This window comes from Trichosurus vulpecula, chromosome 8 (assembly GCF_011100635.1).
Source record: "Trichosurus vulpecula isolate mTriVul1 chromosome 8, mTriVul1.pri, whole genome shotgun sequence".
Taxonomy (NCBI): domain Eukaryota; kingdom Metazoa; phylum Chordata; class Mammalia; order Diprotodontia; family Phalangeridae; genus Trichosurus; species Trichosurus vulpecula.
In genome coordinates this window covers 239208627-239234435 of record NC_050580.1, presented here as the reverse complement: position 1 = coordinate 239234435, position 25809 = coordinate 239208627, and the positions used below count along the sequence as shown (strand labels likewise).

Sequence of the window (25809 nt, the reverse complement as noted above, 5' to 3'; positions counted from 1 at the left end):
TATGTAGTTTTGAGTTCCAGATTTTCTCCCTTCCCTTCCCCCTCCCTCCCCAAGACAGCATGGAATCTCATATAACTGTCATGTATAACTTTGCATTGAATTAATTTATGCACTAGTCAAGTTGTGGAGAAGAATTTTGACCAATGGAATGAATCATGAGAAAGAAGAAACAGAACCAAAAAAAAAAAAACAACCCAAAAACAAAAACAAGAGAGAAGCAAAAAAGGCGAGCATGTAGTGCGCCTCGATCTGTATTCACACTTCACAGTTCTTTCTCTGGATGAAGACAGCATTCTCCATCTTGAGTCCCCTGGAGTTGTCCTTGCCCCTTAAGTTGCTGAGAAGAGCGCAGTATGTCAGGGTTGGTCCTCACAGGATCCATATATCTGTGGCTGTGCACAACGTTCTCCTGGCTCTGCTCCGCTCATTCAGCATTATGTCGTGTAGGTTTTTCCAGGTTGTTACGAAGTCTGCATCATCCCCATTTCTTATGGCAAAATAGTATTCCATCACCTTCATATACCACAGCTTGTTCAGCCATTCCCCAATTGATGGGCAGGGGATGCACAGTTTTATAGTCATTTGGGCATAGTTCAAATTGCTGTTCAGAATGATTGGATCAGTTCACAACTCTACCAGCAAACACCATCTTCTTCATGAAGTGTTTCCTGATCTCCCTCAACTGCTAGTGCCCTCCTTCTCCTAAAGTAACTTGTATTTAGTTGCTTTTATTTGCTTTAAGTTTATGCTCCATAGGTACTTTCCATCTCTACTATTAGAATATAAGCTTATTGCAGGTAGAGTTTGTTTTATTCTTTGTATTTTGATCTCCAATGCCTGGAACAGGATAGAAGCTTACTTCTTGTTTAGCTATTGAAGCCAGCTTAATCAAAGTGATCCTTAGGTAACCTTTAAGCTCATGCCCTTGTCCCCAAGAACTTCCTGTATTTTATGGCCAGATGCCAAGATATTGTGGTGGGAAAGTCTGGATCTAGCAGATAATCTTGAGTACTCTTGTACATAATTGCTTTTTCTTCTACATACACCCACACACACGCACGTGCGCGCACAACTTTGATTCATTGAGGGAAACCACCTCAAAAAGAAAATGGCTTTTCCCCCTTTCCCCACTGACCAATTGCTTAATAAAAGTGGGCAAATCTTACTGCTAAAGTGAGTAAGTGGTTTTTAATTTCACAACAAGGGTATGAAGAATAATTGGAGAGGGGAGATGGTGGCACAAAAAAACCAGTCAGGAAACTATTTCATAGTTTGGATAAAAATAATGAGAGCCTGCGTTAGGGCTAAAGAAGAAAGTGGAAAGGAGCCAGGTAGATGAGAGAGGTCCTGCGGTATTCAGCATTTGATGGATTTGGCAAATGACAGATGAATCAAAAGACTAGAGTCAATGATGACTTCAGGGTTTCATGCTTTGGTAACTAAGAATAATGGTATAATTAAAGAATGCATTATTGTCTGTCATGGGGACATTCTAGTAGAGTTAGTCCTGTCCTGTGTGATATTTTTATCTGTTATGTGGATGAAGGCATAAAATGGCATTTTGTCAAATTTGCAGGTTCATAAAGTTGGGAAGGTTAGTTAAAACATTGACTATAATCATATCCAGAAAGAGCTTAACAGGATGGAATGATGTGCCAAATTTAATATAACGGAAAATAGTTAAGGATCATTGTAAAGTCTTTAACAGGTTAAAAATAAATATTATGTAAATATAGGACAGGAAAAGGGCATCGTCCTAAGGTAAAATCTGGCTTCAGACACTTACTACCTGGGTGACCCTGGGCAAGTCACTTAACCTTGTTTACCTCGTTTGTAAAATGGGCTAGAAAAGGAAATGGCAAATGATTCCAGTATCTCTGCCAAGAAAACGCAACTGGGGTCATGAAGAGTTAGACGTGACTGAAAAATGACTGAACAACAGCAAAGGACAGGAGAAACATGGTTTGGAAGCATTTCATATGAAGGGAATCCCAGGGATTCAGTGAACTGCAGTGTTAGTTTGTTAAACAGTGTGATGTGGTAGCTAGAAAAAAATGAAACATGATGTTTAGCTGCATGAATAAATAAATGCATAGTGTCCAAAGGAAGGGAGATTTATTAAAGTCTCACTGTCCTCTTCCACAGTCTGTACATATCTGGAATACCATGTTCACCTTATTTTAGGAATCAAAAAGTAGTTGGAAAAATCACAATCTACTCTTACTTTCTTGGCAAGGTATCTGCTTAGGGTCAGGCCCTACCTCTATCTGAAGCCCCGAACTAGAATTAGGAATTGAATCCACAGTAGGGACTAAGACCCATCCACTGCTGCAGTCTGTTGCTTTGGTCCATTTCTGGGGGTCTTCCTGAATCCTTGTGGCTTGCGCAATCACTCACTAGGAGGTTATTGACTTTAGGCCTTGTCCCCTGAAGCGACCTAGACTAGAGTTTAAGCTAGTTCGGGCCTGTCTCCTGGGAATTGGCCGATTTTCTTGTTTAATCACCTACCACAAAGTCTAGGGTTTTAGATTTTGTCCCCTAGAGTGTCGAGACTCAAGTTAGCACTGACCTCAGGCCCTATTTCCTGGACCTGGTACATTATTTTATGGGAAGAAGGATCTCATTGGTATTTCTCTTTTGTTTTGGTAATTCTCTTTTTAATAATGGCACTCTTCACTAGGTGATATCATTTGTGTCCATGTGAATCAGCAATGTGGGTGTTATTCAATCACTCTTGACAAGTATTTAGAGTTTTCTCCATCTTGTTCTAAATACATGCCCTGGGTAGATGGCAGACCTCACTGACTTGTTATGGGTGTAGCGGTTGACACATTTGGGGCAGAAGGTAAATATTGAGTAGTTTAACTTAATAGTGGTGTTAGGTCAAAACTATGCGAGTAGATCTTGGAAGAAAAAGAAAGTAGGGGGGAAAAAGAAAAGAAAGCTGAGAATAGTCATGGGAAATAATCCATTTGGAACCAGGAACAGCAACCACTGAAGAAAACTGAGGACAATGTAATAGTTAAAAATATTAAACTTAAAGTGATGAGACAATAGGAAAGTTGCTTAGGATAAAAGACTTCTATTTGTAAAAAGTGGGTAAAGAAGCAGTAGAGAGGTGGAGATTCAAGAGAAAAGAAAATGGAAATGTTAGAGGACACAAGCTTCCAGAGAAGACAAGAGATTAAAAAATGAGTGCAAGTGGTCAACTTTGCTTTTGTAAGGGAGAGGACAACATATCTAAAATATAACTCAATATTTTCCCTCCTAAACTTACTCTAGTTTGCCTATTTCTATTGAATGGCCCGCCATTCTTTTAGTCACCTAGTAGTCATTCTCAACTCTTGGTTCTTACTAGCCCAGTCCATGTAAGGTCAGTTGCCAAGACCCATTGGTTCCATGTTTTGTCACCTTTCAGTCATGCTGCAACCATTTTAGTATAGGCCCTCATCATCCCTACTACTGAAATAGCCTCTTCCTGAATCTCCCTGAACCTTTCAATTTCAATCCATCTTGCACATTGCTGGTAAATAGATATTCCTAAAGTTCGGGTCTGACCCTGTCATTCTCAAGTTCAAAACACTTCAGTGATTTCTCTTTTTCATTTTCACATTTCCCCAGACTTACCTCTTCAACTTGTCCATCTTTTCTTCTGTCTTTTTATCGTCTTCATCATCACAGTCTTCATCTTCTTCAGATGAAATGTCCCCAGCCCCATCTACTTGTAGCACCAAATAAATAATAAAATATAAATCTCTACTTGGCATTTTTAGTTATTTAAAGCCCCTGATAATCTATCTGTGAATGTATTAATGCTTCATGGACTCGAGAGTAGAATAAGAGGAGAGGTGAAAAACATGGTGTTTTGTATGATATGAAGGGAGGACAATGAGGGAATTTCTGATAGGTGTTTTTAATCCCTCTGGTAAAGTAGACTGAGTGATTCACTGAGATAAAAAGGGGTGAGACTAGGGGGCATAGGGAAAATACAGAGGAGGTTTGGTCTCGGGAGTGTGAAGGAATGATTTAAAAGATTTCTGTGTAGCTCTGAGGACCCAGTTGAGGTTAACATAAGTCTGTTGCTATCATCGATGAAATAAGCATGAATGAGACTTTAATGTTCTATTTCTTTTACATGTCAGGTTTTGGCTCCTATCCCTGGAGGGATACCACCACCAACAGGTGTCATCATACAGCCTCAGCAGATCTTGTTTACGGGAAACAAGACACAAGTTATACCTACCACAGTGGCAGCTCCCACTGCAGCACAGGCACAGATCACAGCAGCTGGTCAGCAGCAACCGCAGCAGCAGCCTGCCCAGCCACAAGCTCCTTTGGTGCTACAAGTAGATGGGGCTGGGGACACTTCGTCTGAAGAAGACGAAGATGAAGATGAAGAGGAAGATTATGATGATGAAGAAGATGATAAAGAGAAAGATGGGGGAGAAGATGGACAAGTAGAAGAGGTAAGTCTGGGGAAAATATGGAAATGAAAATATTTGCATGTAGCCTGTGTATCGTATAGCTTTTATTTGGAAGGTCCGTATTTAAGTGCTGATTGAGGGAGCAACTTGTAGAATAGTATTATTGTTTTAAGTTCTTCATAGATCTGTGGATTGAGATTTAATTAGCTGAAATGGAAATGTTTAATATATGCTATTCAGCAAATTTGCACAGTGATTAAAGTGTATGTGATAAGATTTATGGCAGTTAAATTATAGCACTTATGTCTACAGGTGTAGTTAAAATACATCAGTTCCAACTCTTGAACTCATAGAATAGGCCTAAATATGCAACTTCTTTGATAGAGCAGACAAATGATAGTGCTTTGTTATCTTCCATGTAAAGAATTTTCCTAGTCTCCCAAATTGTTGCTTTTGGCAGTTATAATTACAAGTGGTAACTTATTCTACGATTATATTCATGTGTATACTTTTAGAGAGCTTCAGGTTGGTTGACTATTAGTAGGGTTTAATGCTAGTGATATTGATTGATGACAAATTAATATAAATGTCTTTTCTAGGAACCCCTGAATAGTGAGGATGATGTGAGTGATGAAGAAGGACAGGAATTATTTGATACAGAGAATGTTGTTGTGTGCCAATATGATAAGGTAAGGAGTTTAACAAACTATAGAGGTTTGTATTAGATCTTCCTGCCTTCTTCCTACTGCTAACGCTCACCTATTTGATTTTAAGAGAATAACAGTAAAAATACCTATTAAATGGGTATTGCAGAAGTATAAGCAGATAGTAAGGAGGGGCCTGTATGAGGTGAGGTGGCAGTTGGAATAAAAGAGGGACTGCTGAGAGAAGTAGAAGTGGAATTGAAAGACCTAGTTAACTGGACAGAAGAGGAAAATGAGAGAAGGATGTACTAAAAGATTACCCTCAGGTAATGGGAAATTAAGGGTGGTTGCTAATAGACCAAAAATAGTAGTGCATTGAAGATGAAAGATGAGTTAGATTTTGTTGTTGATTTTTTTTTTTTTTCAGTTCCTGCTAGACCTTCCTGGTGGAAATATCTTGGAGATAATTAAAAATGTAGGTCTGGATGATCTGGGAGTTAATTTGCATACAAATGACACCCTGGGAGTGGAGGAAATTTCCCTAGTAGAGTAGTAAAGGAAGAAGAAAATTGTTGGGGGAATACATTAAGGAGTTAAGAAAAGATTAAAGAACCAGCATCCAAGATAGAAAAAGCACTGGAATGGCAGAACAAAGTGGTGTTCTGTCCTGAAAGCTAATGGAGTAAAAGAACTATAAAGGAAGGAATTAACAAGCAGTCAAATGTTGAGAGATCTCATAGAAGCCATTGGATGTGACTTGAGGTATTTAGTAGGCTTTGCAAGGATGTTTCAGAGTGATGAAGGCAGAAGCCCAGTTTTAAAGGTTTGAGAGAATAATTTGGGTAATGAGAAGCGAGAGAAAATTAACGTTTATTTAGTGCTCATTTTATGTGCTAGGCTCTGGGAAACAGGGATGGGAAAAAGTGAATGGCATTTAGGTGTGGAGTGGGTGGGTCAAAGGAAAGCAGTTTTAGGGATAGGGAGCTTGACTATGGTTGGAGGTAGCTGAGAAAAAAGTAGTGAGGAAAGAAAAATGCAAAGATACGTGAAAAAGACAAGAGCAGGAGTAAGGTCCAGAGGATGTAGAAGGGAATGGACTCCAGGGGAGCAGAAGGGTGATCATTTGCCTATTGAGGAGTGTCATCAGCAGGGAGGTCATGTGACCTATGGGCAAGTGATTCACCTTGCCAGTCTTTGCCTATCTGTGAAATGGAAATAAAAATACCTACAGTACCTTCCCCATAGGGCTGTAATGAGGCTCACATGAAATACTGCATTTAAAAATACTTGGCAGACTTTAAAGTGACAGAGATGATAGCTCTGCGACCAGTAGGAAGGAGGAGATGATGGGAACTGAGGAGGTGTGAGAAGTGCAAAAGCAATCCTGGTCTTAGTTCTTATCACTTCAAAGCACTTGTGTTATGCATTTCAGAAACAAAAAACAAAATTTGAAATTAGCTGCAGAATTGAAAATGTATTATTGTCAGCTTGTGATGTGATAAAGTACTGGATTTGAACTTAGAAGACGTAGGTTTGAATTCTACTTCTGCTGCTTACTACCCATCACTTACACTTTCCTCATACCTAAAATAAGGGGGTTGGATCACTTCTGGTTCTAAATCTTTGATAATCATACTATTATCAGAAATGTTACATGTATTTCTTTTCACTATTTGGGAAAGAGGAATAGGGAATAAATTGTTTTAAATTGTATTTTAAATTTTCATAGATATATGATCAGTTTTAAAATGTGTTTGCTTAGCAGTATTAATATGATGCTGATTTTCTATAGGATTTTAAAAAAGACTTTCTTGGCTTCATTTGTAATTGATGTCAAACATTTGGTTTGTATAGAATATTTATAGAATACAGTCTGCTCTGTGATGGTCTTGTCCCTTTCCTGTCTTACCTTGTGTATTATAGAAGTCATTAAACCCATACAACAGCTTAGAAGCTGTTGAAATCCTCTAGACTAAACCTTTCGCTTTACAAATGAAGAAACAGACCTAGAAAGGTTGTGTTACCCCTGGTCACATAGGTAGGCAATGATAGCCAGGACTAGAATCCACGTTTCCTGACTCTACTGAGGTCAGACGTCTCTAATGTTTAGGTAGTCATCATGCCTTGATTTTCATAAGTGTCAGTTACTGTACCTGCAAACATGTATGTGTGTGTGTGTATGCCTCCCCTCACTTTGGCCATTTCACTGATTTTTCCACCAGAGGGCACCCAAAAGAAGTAGATGAAAGACCAAGCTCTTGGACTAAAGTACTTAGTCTCATTTCTACCCCAGCAATGAATTAGGTTGCTAAGGCCAAAGGTCTCTAATGTTTCGGTTATTTGACAGTAATCTCAGTTCTCTGCTTTAAAGTTAATTAGAATACTTTCATAAATGACAATTACTATACCTACAAATGTGTGTGTATACGATACATGCATATATACCCACAGCTGAACTAGAAATTGACACAGGAGGACGTAATAATAGAGAACATCTATTTGAAGGATTGTCATGTGGAAGAGAAATTAGATAGTCTAAAGTTCAAGGGCAGAATTCCAGGCCCAGTGAGTAGAAATGGGGTTTGATTTCTTATGGGAACCTTGATGTTTCAAAAACGGAATAAGAGCAAACTACCACTGACTTTTTTTTTTTTTTTTTTTACAACAGTGCCATGTTGGAAGGGGATGTTTTACAATGCTAATACAATTCTGACTCAGATTTAGGGCAAAAGGATGTTTAAGGTTGAAAAGGGTGTTCTGTAAAGTGAGTCAGTTAAGGAGGTGGTTTGAAGTCATCGAGATATGTTGTATTAAGTAGTGTACTGGCAGCAATGGGAATAGAATGAATAAAGGACATAATTGAAAGAAAATAGACAAAACTTGATGACTTTTTGGTGACATTTTTTAGGTGCAGAAGAAAGGTAAGTGGTTTAGGTTTAGTAGAAAATCATAAGATTTAGCATTGGGAAGGAGCTTAAAAATTAATTGAGTTCAATTCTTGCATTTACAGTTGAGAAGATGTTAGGTGACATTGAATAAAAATAGAAGCAGACTTCTGCACCAGGTCATTTGGCTCAAATCCAGTCCTTTTTTTTTTTTCTGTGATGCCTCTATTCTGTGGTCTGTGAACTATAACTTTTTCAGCATAATTGGTTTTCTTTGTAATCTTTGGTATTTTATCCTGTGCATTTTGAGAAAGGAGGGGAGAGACCTTCATCAGATTTCACCAAACTGGCAAAATAATGGTCAGTGACACATGCAAAAAAGTTTAAAACACTTGTTGTGTAAGAAGAGCACTAAACTTAAGAGTCTGAGGACCTGACTCTGCTATTTAATAGATTTGTGTCTGAGAGCTTATCATTTGACCTCCTTGAGCCTCTGTTTCCATTTCTTTAAATTAAGATTATAGTGCCTCATAGGGTTGTTATGAAGAAATTGTGTCATAAACTTGAATTAGAAGTGACTTGTTTTTATTTAGTATTATTCCTAGGTTAGGCATAGTGACAAAGAACTGAAGTAGCATAGATAATAGAGATGTTTAGTTTTTTCAACTTCTACTTTCTATTCCATCAGAATTTTTATAAGAAGTAGTTGGGACTAATTGGCTTTAGGTTTGTTTTATTTCCCTTTTCTGCTGAAGTAGTCATAGAAGATTAAGAAAAGTAAAGCACCTTTTATTTTTTTAACATTAATTATTCTCGAGTTAATTTGAAGGTAGCTATAATTTGCAGACTTTTAATAAAATACGTTTAAATGAAGCAATTGAAGAGCACCTAGTAGATAGAAACCTTGTTCTGTATTCAAGTAAGAGACAGATAAGCACTCCCCTATTTCTGTGTGCAAGATCATTTGTGAGAATGCAGCATTTGGCAGTGTCAGATAATACAGGTATCTTTTAAGTTTGACCAATAAATTGAAAGCCATAAGAGTTATAATATAAAGATAATTTTAGCATAATTGACTTGTTACTGCTTTTTGGTTTTTTACCGTGTTTACTTCTTTTAAGCTACCTCCCCTCATAGCTTCTGTTTAGTAGATTTGTGCCTGGGTGCTAATCACTTGACCTCTCAGAGATTCAGTTTACACTTCTTTAAATAGGGATTATAGTGCCTCACAGGGTTGTTGTAAAGAAAGCATGTTGTAAACTTTAAAGTAATGAGATGTTACTTATATTTATTGTGGCTTATTGGTTATGTATAGTGAGGAACAGATTTAGCATAGATAGTGAAGATCTATTTAGTTTAATTTTTAAAATTTCTACTTCTTACTCTATTAAAATTCTTGTAATCGGAATGGACTGATTTTAGATTTGCTTCTTTTATTTTCCATTCTCATCATCTGGCAAAATAATTATAGTCAGAACCCTCTCATCCTCTTGAACTCTTTCTTGTTTAAAAAAAAAAGCATTAAGCAAAAACCAACTGTACACAGTGGCCATGTTTGACAGCATATACTGAATTCCATGGGCATAGTCTCATCCTCTCCCACCCCCATAACACACACTGAAAAGGGGGAGATGAATTTGTTATCAGTTCTCTGGGGGTTTAGCTTATTCTTTACAATTCATCATGATTTGCTTTTTAAATGGAATGTGGTATCTTATTTCAGAAAAACTTCCTTCTCTTTTCTTTGTACCCTTGTTTTCATCTTACCTTTTTTTGTTTGTTTAGATCCACAGAAGTAAAAACAAGTGGAAGTTTCACCTCAAAGATGGCATTATGAATCTTAATGGAAGAGATTATGTATTTTCCAAAGCCATTGGAGATGCTGAATGGTGAAGAATTGCCTTTTTTTAAAAAAAATTAAAAAAAAACAAAAAAAAGGATTCTTAAAGCTGGACTGGTTGAAAACTTAGGACATATATTTCAACCAAAATTTACTTCTGCATGTCAGAAAAGTATGGTAGAAGCAAAGCTACTGGAACAAAGATTGACCGTGACAACGTAGACACTACTTCAGACTGGCGAGCCATGGAATCGTAGCACCTGGCGTTGTTGGGAGCGGAGTTTTTGTTAGGAATACCATAATTATCACTTCAGCATACAGGTACCTACAGCCAGTAATTAGCATGTGACGCTTTGTTGCCATCTTTCTCCTTCTAACTTGTTAAATCAGAAAATGTTTCTTGGGACAAATCGAAGGAACTCTTCCCTTTTGATAGAATGATCTGGAACTTCTTGTGTGTGGTCATTATATTGATTAAATTTGTGTGGGGGCTTTTTACAAAAGGGAAAGAATTATGGTGTTGAATTAAAATTCTCTTGTATAAGGAAAAGACTGAAAATTCTATTTGATAGGTCTTAACTAATTTTATTTGCCATTCTCCCTCAGTGATATTCCTTCTATATCCCTACCCATTCCTTTTCTCAACATCTGTTTAATAGAGAAAAGAATATAGTCAGTGATAATATTCATAGGATCATACACTTAGAGCTAGAAGGGACCTTAGAGGTCATCTTACGAGAACCTCATTTTATAGATGCTGGAATTTGAACCCAGGTCCTTTGCTGGATTTGGACTCAATCTGATTATTATACCACATTGCTTTCCAATTCAATTACTTTTTGGAGACCACATCCTTATTTGACTTAAAACTTTATATACATATATATTTTAAAATTAACTTTTTAAAATCTGTTCAGTATAATTCAAAAACATTTCACAGGAATTGAGAGGAAATAACAGTGGTAAGTTTAATTTCCTTAGAAAGGCCTGTCCCCCTTTCCTCATCCTTTTTCTCCCTTTAAAGCCAAATTGGCTCCTCAGGAATAGTTTTATTTCAAAGGGTACCACCTGATTGAAGTTGTATATACATGTGCAAATACATTCATTTATTCCTATAATGAGGCTGAAATTCGTCTTGGTGAACTTAATCTCCAAGTTTTTAGATATCCAGTGCATTTATTATAGTTGAGGGTGAGGACACTGATTTTATTAAACAACTTAGTTACTATAAAAAGGATTCTTGTGCGTATTCGGAAAGAATAGCAAAACTTGATAACAAAAATCTAATTGTCAAAGTTAAGGTAAGTTTTTTTGACAAGTGACTTTTAGATAAAGTCTTTTTTGCGTAAGTGTAAATGTCCTTCTTGTTTACATGATGGCCCTACTTTAAAACCAAGTGATGGGCAATGTAAACAACTACTCTGGTTTGTTCAGCAGGAAGGAAGGCCGTGGGGTTTGGGGTTAGAGTAGCAGTCACAGTTCAGTGCCCTACCAGAGACTCAAGAACAGTGTATCTGTAGCACTGTAATGTTTACTATGTCAGCTACTTGGGAGGGGATCAGTTAACATCATTAGCAAACTGAAAGGACATTTTCTTGATCTCCGTTCCTTTTGGATAATTAAAATTTTGTCATGGTTTTGGTTAACAAATTCCAAGTGTATTTAATCTCCTGTATATTTATTAACTGCTTTTCTTTTCCCTCTCCCATCTTAGTCTTCCTTTTACTTGCCTCTCAATATATTTGCAGCAGTAGCTTACATGAAAACCTTAAATTACATTGCAAGGAAGAAAACTGTGATGAGCCATTATATGGGTTTTTTACACCACTTAGATCTCTAAAATTGTCTACTCACCAGAGAGCCTAATCAAATTACTGCCCCTCTTGTCCTTGCTTATATGTTGTAAACCTCATTATAAAGTTGGTTTCCAGTCACATTAATAATAATTAAGTGCTGTTTTGATGTAAAGATTTTGAGTATGATTTTTGATTTGTCTTAATTTAGGATATAATTGAAGTCTTTTTTTTCTTTTGAAAAGAAGTTTTTTTTATTACCACTATGCTAAAAGCACATGCAATTTTTTTGGAGGTCATTTATATGCTGGGGGTGGGGACAGACTAGTTGTTACCCTAACTTTTTTTTTAATTGTCAGGTAGTAAAGCTGCCAAATAGGTTTGTTTACCCAAAAAAGGAATCAGTCATCTACCTGGGAAAGTTTAACAATGCTGCACACAGTTGAACAAATGAAACCTTTTAGCTACTTAGCAGTTTTTTTTACTACTGGAACCCAGGTTACAATATACTTATTCTCTTTTATATCTTGGGTCCTCTGTGGTAGACAAATAATCCTTTTTGTTCATATAGCAGCATTATAAACTGGCCTGTCACTATACTGTATTTTGTGATATGAATACTGCTTTCAAAGTAGTTTTTGGATTATTTTGAAGCAGGTTAATGACCATTTGTATTTGCACCTGTGTCTTACATATTAATTATGGCATGCTTGGCAAATGAGGGATTTTGTTTTAATTACCTGTGAAGTTTTTTGAAAGCCAGTCAAAACAAAATGACTTAACCAAATTGTGCTCTTACATATTGCTACTTCAAGTGTTCCTTTTAAATCAAACTTTTCAATTTTATTTTGTAGCAATTTGCTGTAAGAATGTAGCTTGCTTACCTTTTATCGTACTTGAATTTTAATCATGGTTTTAAACATTGTAATTGAACAGACCATTTCATTAGGTTCCGTAGAAATTGTCATTCCTTTGAAGAGGACAAGGAATTCCCACTTTGAGTTTTAAAAGTAATATAACTTGTTTATTTGAAGTAGAAGAAATAGTTCAGTATTAATATTACAGAGATGAGAGGTTTCAAAAGCGTTAAGTTTAGATTTGCACAGATGGTAACAGCACCTTTTAACTTGAAAAAAATGGGGAAATATCTTTAACATTAATCATCAGCTCTAATGGACATTTGCATAGCAACTCGATAAAGTGTAGAAATTTGTGCCTTTCAGTATACAGATTCTTAGTTGGTGGTCATTTGAATAAGCTGGGCCACTTGAATTCCTGAGAGCACGTTTAATTTTTGCAGAGTTCCAAATGTATCTTTAAAAACTCTTAATGTGCAATTAATTTCTAAAATCAAATAAGTAAAATGTCTGCTATTGAGGGGAATAGACATATAAGGAACTTTATATTGGACTGTTATATTTTTAATGTTCAATTTTTGTTATTGCTAAGTAATTAAATTTCATCCTAATGTTACATCCATGTTGTCCCTTGCATTGAAATCATAGGCCACATTGACATAGTCCTCTAAGTTACACATCATGATTTCAAAAGTACATGGTGGTTTTACAGTGTGTTTTTTGAGGAGCATAGTTCTAATATTCACTGTTCTTAGAAAGTAACATGGAAACATGATGTATACATGTTTTCCTTTGCTAGAGTGTAAAATGAAAAATCAAGGTTTGGGCTTTTTTTTTTCCTTTTTTGGGGGGTTAGGGTGGGGAGATGTGGATTCCCCTCTGTTGAAAGTATTTCATGAATACCCAATAGCAATAATGTCACCATTATCTACTTCCATAGGGGAAATATGCATAATCCCAGTACAGGAAAACAGACAAATAGACTCCCATAGGAGTTCCCTTTTAAAAAATTAGCAGTTTCTTCCTCTTGAAAAAATTCCTTCTTTTACAGATTGATTTCACACTGAATTTTTTTCGTTGTTGTTTAGAAGTTGTGCAATGTTAATTGATCCTTTTATTGGCATTTTAATTTTTTTTCTTTTTGGCAGAAGCCCCTGCACCAATTTCAAATTAACCTATTTCAGATTTCCAAATTCAGTGGTTAAAGATAGGATTAAAACACCACAGTTTTGATTTTTATCCCACTATTATGCTAGAGAAGTGATATTTAAATTTATGTTCATTTTTACATAAGATTGTTCTCATTTACTTTCAGTCAATTATTGTGGCTTTTAAAAAAATTATTTTGGCTTATGCCTGTTTTGAAGAACAAAAGGAACTTTTTATGGGAGAAACTATTTTGGGTTATTTACACCTATAGTCCAGTGTGTATCAAGGTACCAATGGACTACAATATTTTTTGGTGGGGGGAGGGGCAAATACACTTTTTTTCTGTTCTGAGCTACAATTGTCAACTGCTGTTGTACATACTATTATGTGTACGGGGGTAAATATATTTATTATGTTTGTAAAAGTCATTCTGTACAATTACAGATCAAGATTGCTCTTCTGTGATATACAGGATATTATGTTTCAAAGGCCATGCTTGGAATACAATTAGAGAACTTAGTATTTTGATGTACTAAGACCTATTTTAAGTTTAATATTTTGCCTTTGCAAAAACTTTAATTAAAGATGTTATTTAAAAAAACTAGTTTTTTTTTATTTTACTTGTTTATAATAAATTTTATTTTGATACATGAAGTTACTACATGAAGTTATATCCTTTGGTAAATTAGGCAAAGACTTCAAAGGATGGTAATGGGAGTGAACTGATCCATGTTGGGAAAATATTATAAAACCTGATTTAATTAATGAGAGAAAACACCAATCTGAATAAGTAAGAAGTCTAAATAAATACTGAATAATCTTTAAGTGTCTTCAAGTACATGTCGTAATATTGAGCTTTAAAAATGGAACTATATGTAATGAATAGAGCATAGAATCAAGATTTAGAACTGCGAGAGGGACTTAGGAAGGGATTTAGTGTATTCCTCTTTATTATAGATGAATAAGTTGAGGTCCAAAGAGGGAAAATATCCTTGCCCAATGTTTCACAGACACAGACATTGGCAGAACTGGGATTTGAAACAAGGTAGGGTTTGGTTTGTTTTTTAGTACTGATTTTTTTATCCCTACATTTTCCACTATATCCTTTCCTTATTCCCTTCCAAGCCGTTCCTTAAATTAAAGAAAAGAAGCTCTTCAGAACCAACCAATGTATCAAGTAAGTCTGGTGTTATGTCATGTGGGCATGAGAGGCACCTGTGAGAGAAGTGTGAGAAGCATCTGCTCATATCTCTGGTTATTATTTCACAGCATTCAATTTCAGCTTTGTTCTTTTCATTTCCATTGCTGTAGTCACTGAGCATGTTGCTGTCCTGCCTCTGACTCCAATGTTGTATTGAAATGCTTTGTACCATTTTAAAGTACTTTCAATGAAGTACTTGAGCATTTAATATATAAGAGGAAAAATGTTTTCTTGAAACTTCTTTACCCTTTTAAATTTGTTAATCCAGCTTCTTACAGGTAATATCAGTTCCAACTTGATATAAGTACAGTTTTGCTGTATGACATTACACTTATGTTAAATGACAAGGTTTTTTTGGTCATTTTATAAGTAGGTTAAATATAGATTAAGAACTAGCGTTTTTACCCCGAAAGTTTTTGTTACTTGGACCAGTGTCACTGCTTTCTCCCACCCTGGTACTCAACAAAGTTTTGTCTTCCTTTAATATCCTCAGATATTGGTCCAAAATGCTGTAATTCATTTCTCCAAATAAAAGTTATAATCATATGGTATTTAAATACACCCCTTTTCCCCACCCTGCAAAAAATAACTGCCTTGCACAGAAAAATGGTTTCAAAAGCTAATGAAATCACTTATATTAACCTGTTTGTGGGATAGCCATGCCTCTTGCTTTTATAATAAAAAAAAATCACAAGGCATGCTAAATTAGTTAGTCTCCAAGAGTAGGTAATCTAATTTGAGGAGCAAGAAAACGTTTTTTCAGAAAGTAGGTCTTTACCTGAGACTTGAAGGAAGCCAAGGAAGGTGGAGATGAGGGGCAAGTTCCAGACATGCAGGAGAGCCGGTGAGAGTTCCTGGAGTGAGGAGTGTGTTGTTCAAGGAACAAGGAGAGGTAAGTGTCACTGGATCATAGTACATGAAAGACTAAAGTATAAGAAGCTGGAAAGGAAGGGTCAGGTTAGGAAGGGCTTTAAAAGTTGAAGAGGATTTTATCTCTGTTTCTGGAGATTATAGCAAATTAATGTAGTTTATTGAAGGTGGGGGGAGGAACACGATCGGATCACTTTAGGAAGATCAGTTTAATAATTCAGTGGAAGCTAGATTGCACTGAGGAGAATAGGGTAGGGAGACCAACTAGCAGGCTATTGGAGCAATTAAGGCTTGAGGAGGTGGGGGCCTCCACTAGGGTGTCAGAGGAGGGAAGGAAATGTATATGAAGTTTTCTGAAGGTTGAAACAATGGGACTTGGGAAGTGATTGGATATGGGGGAGTGGTGAGAGGGAAGAGATAAGGATGATGCCTAAGTTGCAAGGCTAGGTAATGAAAGCTGGGGGTACTTTTGAAACTAAGGAAATTAGAAAGGGGGGAGTGTTTGGAGGGAGAGAGGTAATGAGTGTTGGACATAATGAATAAGATGTCTTATGAGATACCCAGTTCAAGTTGGAGATGTAAAACTAGGTAAGAAGTTAGGACTGTACATATTTATCTGAGAATCATCTTAATAGAGATAATAGTTGAACCTGTGGAAGCTGATGAGATCAGTATGTGAAATAGTTGTAGAGGGAGAAAAGGTGTCCCAGGACAGAACCTTGGGGAATACCTGTGGTTAACAGATATAACTTGGGGAGAATTCCAGCAAAGAATATTAAGGAATAGTCAGGAGTTGGAACAATGGAGAGAGCAATGTCATGAAAACCTAGACAGAAGATGTAATTGACAGTATCAAAAGCTGCAGAAAGGTCAAGGAGGATGAGAATTGAGAAGAGGTCCTTAGAAATCATGAGTAATTTTAGAGAGCAGTTGCAGTTGAACAATGAGGGCAGGAGCCAGACTGCAGAGTTAAGAGAATGAGGAAAAAGGATGTGGAGGCACGGATTTTAGGATTTTCCAGAGTTTTGTCATGAAAGAGAGAAGAAATAACAGAACCATTGCTGATAGGAATGGGTGAGTCAAGTAAGGATAGGGGAGACATATATGTTTCATAAGCAATAGAGAATATCCAGTAGATGAGAAATTGAAGTGAGAGAGTAATGTTAATGGAGGTGGCAAACCACTGAACAAGATGGGATAGGATGGCCTTTGTGCAGGTAGTTTGCTTTTGCACTAAGAAGGGTCCCCTTTTCATGTGAGATGGGGTGGAGACAGGTAGTAGAAAGCATCTGAGTGATGTGAGATAAGTAGAAGAGCAAGCCCATGGCATATGGCCTTGGGTTTTTTCAGTAAATATGAGACAAGTTTTTCAAGTGAGAGGGTGAAGGGAGAGAACCATGGAGTAAAGAGATGAGAAGTTTTGGAAACACTACCATGGTGAGTGGGATAGTGAATCAATAGGGAGGTGCCACATGGAGGGTCCAGTTGAGATTATGCATCAGCAAGTTTCATGATTTTCTCCAGTTTCTAGCAGCATGCAATGTAGCGGATTGTGGGAATAATTTCAGGTTGAGGCTTGGCAGGGAAAGAAAGGTGATAGCATATGGGGGCAAGGGATTGTAGAGAAGGATAGATAAGAGTATAGAGTTGAACTGGTTCACCAAAAGGTCTAAATGGGGAAGTATAGAATTGATGACCTGGGAAAGAACTGATAGGTATAAAAATTAGAGGTCACCATGAGGACAAAAAACAGATTTAGGGCATACAAGGCTGAGGAAGAGTGTAACGAAGAGGTATAATCAGAAGAAGGAATTTAAACTTAAAATACCTTACTACATAACCTTGTATAGTATACAGGGATTCAGACAAAAATGAAAGTTCCTGCCCTTGAGTAATTTATATTCTTCAGGACAGATAACAGCAAGTACACTGAGTACTTGCAAGTGAGTAGATCCTGAAAGGCTTTGCACAAAAGTACTAAGTTGAGCTTTAAAGGGGGGGGCAGAGCCAAGGTGGCCACATGAAAACAAAGATGTGGTTGAGCTCTCCCTCAAATCCCTCCAAACACCTGTAAAAAAAGGGCTCTAAACAAATTTTAGAGCTACAGAACCCACAAAATGACAGTGAAATAAGTCTCCAGCCCAAGACAGCCTAGATGGTTGCTGGGAAGTGTCTATCGCACCATTCTGGGAGTGGAACGAAGCCCAGCGTGGGCTGCTCCAGGACAGACCGGCCAGAGCAGGCCTCAGGGCACTGAATCACTGGCAGCAGTGGTGGTTTCCAGATTTCTCAACCCGCAAACACCAAAGACAAAGTAGAAGGTCAGGGGGAAAACTTGGACATGAGTGAGAGAAAGGCACAGTCCAGTCCCAGCCCCTGGGCAGAAGAGGTGGCTGCAGTGGCAGAGGCAGCTGCGTCCGGAGCTCCGGGCCCACAGATGGTGGGGGGGAATCAAGCTGCTGATCAGAGTGGGAGTGCAGGGATCTCTTTGCTAGTGCTGAGACAGGATTCTCTTGCTTTGCCCTGCTTGGACACAGTCCTGGTTGGTGGTGGTTTGGGGAGGAGGAGCGCTGGGGTGGCAGAGCATAGTTGTGGGTGTGGAGCGGGAATCCTGGTAGTTACACAGCAGAAAGGAGTGCTTGTACTCACAGACCAGAGCACAGCCAGGAGAGAGGAGTCTCATACCACCTCAGAATAGATGTAGCTCTGAAAACAGCAGCGCAAAGCCCCTGAAGCTTGGGACAGAGCACTCTCCAGTCTGAAAGCAGTCATACCCTGACAAAGAGCTCAAAATTCAAGTAATTGGCTGGGAAAATTGAGTAAACAGCGTAACAAAAGAAAATCACCAGGCTATAGAATCTTATTTTGCTGACAAAATCAAAATATACAGGCAGAAGAAGTCAACAAAGTCAAAGATCCTACCACAAAAGCCTCCAAAAAAAATATGAATTGGTCTCAGGTCATGGAAGAGCTCAAAAAGGATTTGGAAAATCAAGAGAAGTAGAGGAAAAATTAGGAAGAGAAATGAGAGTGATGCAAGAAAATCCTGAAAAATGAGTCAACAGCTTGCTAAAGGAGACCCAAAAAATACTGAAGAAAATAACACCTTAAAAAATAGACTGACCCAAATGGCAAAAAAGGTCCAAAAAGCCAATGAGAAGAAGAATGCCTTAAAAGGCAGAATTAGCCAAATGGAAAAGGAGGTCCAAAAGATCATTGAAGAAAACAATGCCTTAAAAATTAGAATGGAGTAAGTAGAAGCTAATGACTTCATGAGAAATCAAGAGATTATAAAACAGAACCAAAAGAATGAAAAAATAGAAGACAATGTGAAATATGTCGTTGGAAAAACCACTGACCTGGAGAATAGATCCAGGAGAGATAATTTAAAAATTATTGGACTACCTGAAAGCCATGATCAAGAAAAGAGCCTAGACATTATCTTTCAAGAAATTATCAGGGCAGCTAGGTGGCACAGTGAGTAGAGCACTGGCCCTGGAGTCAGGAGGACCTGAGTTCAAATCCAGCCTCAGACACTTGACACACTAGCTGTATGACCTTGGGCAAGTCACTTAACCCCAACTGCCCTGCCTTCCCCCCTCCACAAGAAAAAAAAAAGGACTTAACAAGGAAAACTGCCCTGCTATTCTAGAGCCAGAGGGTAAAATAGAAATTGAAAGAATCTACCAATCGCCTCTTGAAAAAGATCCCAAAAAGAAAACTAGCAATATTGTAGCCCTTGAAGAGTTTGGCCTTTGTTTCCTTGATTAGATTTGGGAGTCCTTGGTGACCACCTTTTCTCAGGGGAGGGCCTAGTTTACACATAAGTTTGGGACATCAGAGGCTTTTAGACCACGTGCGTTTAAGTCACCTGTTTGTGACGATTCCAGGTCACTTGGGTGAGTTGCATGTGTGACTCACCCTTGACCCTGAAAAAGATATAAAACCAGGGATTGGGTTTCTCTTCTTTGGAGACACAGCAGTGTGGCACAAGTGACTCTGGGCCAGCCCTTGTTATGAGCTCCCAGGCTGAACCTAGATGTTGGTAACTATGAATTGTATTTGGTCTGTCTGATGTTTGTAATTTGCTTGTATTTTGCTCTGAAGTTCAGGGTGCTGGCTTTTTCCTCTGAACTAAGTGAATGATATTTGTATGCTGAATTAAAGTAAGCTTGTCAACCCCTTAACATTGCTTTCCTTACTAAAGCAGATCAAAAGAACCTGGGCTTTTGCAGTGTGTTGGCAGCTTTCTGAGTGCTGGTTGTTGGTGGATCTTACACCCCCACAGAAGCTGCTAGCTAGATTGTTGAAACAGTTGGGTATATTACCCTACAGGAAAGTAGAGGGGAAGGGTATAAGAGGGGGGAGATGGTAGAAGGGAGGGGAGATTGGGGGAGGAGGTAGTCAAAAGCAAACACTTTTGAAAAGGGACAGGGTCAAATGAGAAAATTGAATGAAGGGGAACAGGATAGATAGGATGGAGGGAAATACAGTTAGTCTTTCACAGCGTGTCTATTATGGAAGTATTTTGCATAATGATAGATGTATAAGCTATATTGAATTGCTTTCCTTCTCGAGGAGGGTGGGTGGGTAGGGAAGAAGGAAGCGTATTTGGAACTCAAAGTTCTAAAGACAAAAGTTTTTTAAAAATTGTTTTTGCATGCAACTGGGAAATAAGATATACAGGCATATCTTGCCCTACAAGAAAGTAAGGGGAAACGGGCAATCAGAATACACACCATCTTGGGGTGGGGGTGGGAAGAGGTGGGGAGAAAATTTGTAACTCAAAATCTTGTGGAAATGAATGTTGAAAACTAAAGATAAATTTTTTTTGAACAGCCAAAAAAAAAATAAGTTGAGCTTTAAAAAAGGCAAGGGATTCTCAGAGGAAGAGGTGAGGAAGGAGTATGTTTCTAGACATGAGGAACTAAAGGCATTAAAGTGGAAGATGGAGTCTCCAGGGAAGATCTAGTAGTTTGGCTGGAATATAGCATGTGAAGAATACAAAATTAGACTGGAAAGCTAGGTAAAGTCATATTTTAGAAAGTTCTGACTGCTAGCAGGAAACCTTTGAAGACAGTACCTTGGGACACCAAGCAAGGGATAAGTGATGATCCAAGAATGGAGACTGAGGAACCGTACCTCTTGGTAAAACCAAGAATAGTGACACAGATGATGAAGGGAAGATAGAGTATCCAAAAGAAAAGAAAATGCTTGACAGACAAAAGCTACGAAACAGGTAAAGCAAAATGATTAAAAAGTCATTGGACTGAACAGGTAATGATATCTTTGATTCATAAGGGAACACTGACTGCCTATGTCCTTACTGCCTGAAAGCCAGGTATGCTAACATTTCATCCTGGGATTCTCTGGTACCCTTAAAGCGAGTCTAGGCTCTCTGCCATTGGCTCCAGTCCCTATCTATGGTGTTCCCTTAATTGCATTGGTGGGTCCCCCGCGCCTCAGTTCCATTTAGCCACTTAACAATCAGATTAGCTTCTACAAAGAAATATTTACTTCAAAAGTATAATCACAAATATACAAACTTAACTACCGAATGCATGAGGCTTAATGTCCTCCTCTAGATTTCCTCAGTAGAGCTCTAGGGAAAGGAAGGGATTTAGATTTATAGTTCTCAGTTCCTGTAGTATGAGTCCCAAGTTTCAAGTACGAAGTCCCCTTGGGCTCATGTCCTAGCCAACCAGGCTTCTCAGGGCTTCCCTGTTGGGCTGGTTAATTGGAACATCCCATTTAGAATCCTGGATCCAACATTGCCAAGGCTGGAACTCCTGGGAATTACATTATCTTCAGTACTTGAAACTGGGAAGAACAAATGACAGGAGAAACAAAAACACCTTAGACTCATTTTTTGGAGTCATGAGGTAAAAGGACTCCCTTTACGCTACCCCAGTCCAATCCAATAAAACATTAAGTGCCAGACAAGGTTTAACCTTATGATACAAATAATTAAACAGTTGAGGTTAAAATCTAAAGGGGGAGACATCACACAAAAGGAGGCAGGAGCGGGGCAGGGGGGACACAGGATGCCAGGGAGAGTACTTTTAATCTTATTCTGTAGGGCAGAGAGTGATCCAAGAGTGCTTTGTGTCCTCAATTAAGGAAGGCTTTGGGAGGAGGTAGATACTCCATCTTCTAGGCCTCCAAACCAAACCAAAAAGTGTCTACAGAGGCTGGAGTTAGCTATATGGTGATGAGATTATCCTGGGAGGAGCATCTTGTTCCATCGGTCCATGGCACTGTGGGTGAACTGTGTGTGATCTTTAAAGATAGTTTCAATTTCTGATATTTTCTGATATTTCTAGAGATAGAAATACAGTAACAGAATTATATAGAGAGTCATAAACAAAACAGCATCCTGCTTCTGATGTTTATTACCTGGGTGATTGTGAGCAAGTCCTTCAATCTCTTTGGGGCTCTGTTTCTTATGTTAAATGAAGACTAGATCAGGGGCTCTTCCGTCTTTTTGCATCTTTCTATTTTAGGTCATGGGAAGAACACATAAGTAGAGTGGTGGTGGACACCAAATAAAACTTAACTGGTTGTTAAGATCAGAGATTTATAGTTGTAACAACTTAGAAGCTGTCACGGGCTTCCGAAGCCTCGTGACTACGCTTGGGGTTCCCCCCAGGCCTCTGCCTAAGCAAAGGGCCTGATCTCGCGGACAATGTACGGGGCGGGAGCCGAACAAGATGGTGAATGACTCCGTTTATTATTTCAGCAAGCAGCACATTTATACCTTTAGTGACGTAGGTACACTCTTTGGTTACGTGGGTGAAAGACAGGTAAAGCTAATACACCTAGGTCCTAGGACCGCCCTGACTCCGCCTACTCTCCCACACTACCCAAAGCTCCCTGCGGGCAGGCAGTCCAGGCAAAGACCGGAAACTCCACGTGGTCCAAGTTCCACATGCTCTGCCAGAGAGCCGGAAGTTCCACGTGGTCAGGCAGGTCCGACCTGGAATTGCCAGGGAGGCAACAAAGGCGAGACCCCTCCTCCTGGCTCCACCCACATCCCAAAGCCCTGAGTTAATCTCAGCAGGCCCCTGGGCCTGGAGGTCCGAGGAGGACAGGGCTTGGCTCTAACTCTGCCCGTAACAAGAAGCTATCTAGTTCTCCTCCTCATTTTGCAGATGGGGGATTTAAAGTTCAGAAAGTCACACAGATGACCAGTGGCAGAGCTAGTATTTGAATGTGGATCTCCTAATTCCAAATCCAGTGCTCTTTTTACTGGTGAAAAAACACTGGCTATGAAATTATTTCAAAAAGTGAGAAAATTGAGGAAATTTTTCATGAGCATTACTCAAGAGTATGCAAAACTTCGAAAGTCTTCATAGGATCATAAACTGAGAGCTAGTACAAACTTTAGAGTCCAACCTTCTGGTTTTATGCAGGAGGAAACAGGTTAAATAATTAAGAGATTAAACCTCAGGTGAAAAAGTATTGATGAGGTGATGAGACCTGGAACCCTAAAAGGAAAAGACCATATCTCCGAAAGCAACCCATTTTCCCATACATTTCAGCAGCCCAGATCGCTGGTGCCTCCCCCAAGGCACCCAGCTCTCCCTAGCCCACTTAGATCATCTAATTAACCTACTTGATATTCCTTTCACTGTTGCACCTAGCCCACCCCAGACTACTTACCACTCCTTAATCCCATCCAGATTCTTTCACTGTAGTTTTTTGTATGTAAGCATCAGTCTCACCCTCATTAAGTTGCAGGTTTACTAGGAGCCCTGCCTGCTCATTTTGGAGTTACAATAAACCTTTCCACTTGACTGGAAAATTGTTTGAGTGTGTGAATTTATTCCAGGAAGATTCTGCTCTGTACTCTTGACATATTGGGGTTCCCAATACCCCAAACCTCATCAATACCAGCACCTAGGTGGCACAATGCATAGAGCACTGGGCTTGGAATCAGGAAGGCTCCTCTTCCTGAGTTCAAATCCAGCCTCAGACACTTATTAGCTGTGTGACCCTGGGCAACTCACTTAACCCTATTTACTCAGTTTCCTCATCTGTAAAATGATCTGGAGAAGGAAATGGTAAACCATTCCAGTATCTTTGCAAAGAAAACCCCAAATAGGGTCACAGAGAGTCAAGACACAGCAGTAACAACAGAAAAAGTGTCAGAGGTAGTGTTTGAATATGAGTTTTCTGGAAAAGGAAGTTCATGTCTTTTCAAAAATAATGGTGGGCTGGAGAGAGCTACAGTTATCTTCCTTGGATATTAGAATGACTAGAGTCTCCATGATTTTTACATCCAAAAAGGCTACAAAAACTTTGATTAAATTGGAGAGAGGGAGTGAAGAGATGTTATACTGACAAAATAAATCTAATTTTTTTTTTAAATTAGAGAAAGGATCAAAAAAATTCTTTAATTTCCAAGAGCAAAATAAATTATAGAAACAACTGAAAGTATATGAACAATACTGACAATTCAACAAAACAATTTGTAGGATGCAACTTAAGCAATTTTTAGAGCTTATTCTGAGTGCTAATATTAACAAAAAAAATATTGAGTTGAGTTTGAAACTTAAAAAAAACACAGGAAAACAAATTAATATACCCAGGATGAGCACAAAAGAAGATTGCTAAACTCAAATGGGAAATTAACAGAATGGAAAGCAAAAAAAATAGAGCTATTAAAATCACTAAACCATTAATTACATTTAAAAAGAAGAAAATCATATAACCAGAATCAAAAAAGAGAAGGGTGAAATTATAGCAAATAGTGTATAAAAGAAGGGAAAGACAAGGCAAAGAGAACTATTGATCAATAGCATGGATTCAAAACCATTAAAATATTGGCAAACAAAATATGTGTCCAAAACTACCCAAACCTCCTTGGACCTCAGTTTGCTACTGTGGAAAAAGGACATTGGACTAGATTTGATGTTCATTAACTAGGCCAAATTAATATAATAGGGATGACAATGCTTTCCAAATCTAGAGATTTAACTACTGATCAAAATATTAAGACTAATTTATAGAATTTGACAAAATTCTTATAGAAGAGCAAAAATGTCAAGTTTATCCATGGAAGTTAGGGGGGGAAAGAAGTGGGAGTGGAAATTGCATTTCCAGGTTTTAAATTCTACTGTGAATAGCCTGTATTCATATAGTCCTTTAAGGTTTGCAAAGCACTTTGCAAATATTATCTCAATTTATCCTACAATAATCCTGGGAAGTAAGTGTTGTTATTATCCCCATTTTATAGATGAGGAAACTGAGGTTAAGAGCCCAGGGAACTTTAAGTTTACTGTTCCACATAAAGTAGAAGTTATCAAAACTGTTTGGCACCAGAAAAAAAAATACAGCAGTTCAATGAGAATGAGGTAGAACCAAATGCATACAACAGGTAGAGAAAAGCATTGTCCACAAAAAGTTTAGAGGAAAACTGGATAGAAGAGTCAATCAATCAACATTTATTAAGCATTGTAGTCAGTAAAAACCCCTAGAGATAGTTTCCAAGTAATTAATAACCTTTTAATTAGGCTAGCTAATTATAAATGGGTGGTCAGTGGTTTCTCTTGGTAACCGAAGACACCAAAGGAAACGCTTAAATGCCATAAATGCCATACCTTTTTTATGGAGAATTCCCCTGACAAGTGAAACTCAACTTTGATTGGTAGACATTTAATGAGGAGGAGGAGGAGTCTTCAGCTTCTCCTGCTGAGAACATGGTTTGATCTTGAGATTCAGCAGCCTCAAGGCATCTGGGCAGGGGAGGCCATTTCCATCCAGACTTCTCTGGCCAGTTTTCTCCTTGATGAGCTGGGCAGCCCAAAACTCTGAAGGAGAGTGCTGAGGACAAGAAAAGATCTAGCTGGGATTGGCTTCTGTTTACAAACAAAAAGTTCCTGCCCAGGTAGATGCCCTGGGGCTGGGAGAAGATTACCGTGCTGTTAAACCACCTGACCTTTTCAGGAGTTGGGTCTGAACAGAAATAGGAGGAAAAGGATAGATCACAAATTAAAAATTAGTTATTATTATGATAGCATAATATTAATTTCAGGGCCTACCAAGTGTAAAGTACTTTGCTAGGTGCTATAGACACAGACAAATAAAAGACTACCTGACCTTAAAAGGACTTATATTCTAAAGAGGAAGAAACATTTCTAGGTA

The 25809-nt window shown here is 38.2% G+C and overlaps 1 protein-coding gene across 3 annotated transcripts in view; it reads left to right on the top strand.

Annotated features, from left to right (window-relative positions):
• GTF2A1 (general transcription factor IIA subunit 1) overlaps window positions 1–13059 on the top strand; it is a 49068-nt gene extending 36009 nt beyond the window's left edge. For all 3 annotated transcript variants that reach the window (XM_036735107.1, XM_036735106.1, XM_036735105.1), the window contains exons 7-9: window positions 4143–4466; window positions 5024–5113; window positions 9739–13059. In XM_036735107.1, the coding sequence (XP_036591002.1) occupies window positions 4143–4466; window positions 5024–5113; window positions 9739–9846 (522 nt within the window). In that variant the 3' untranslated portion in view covers window positions 9847–13059. The remainder of the gene's footprint in view (window positions 1–4142; window positions 4467–5023; window positions 5114–9738) is intronic.
• The last annotated feature ends 12750 nt before the right edge of the window (window positions 13060–25809 follow it).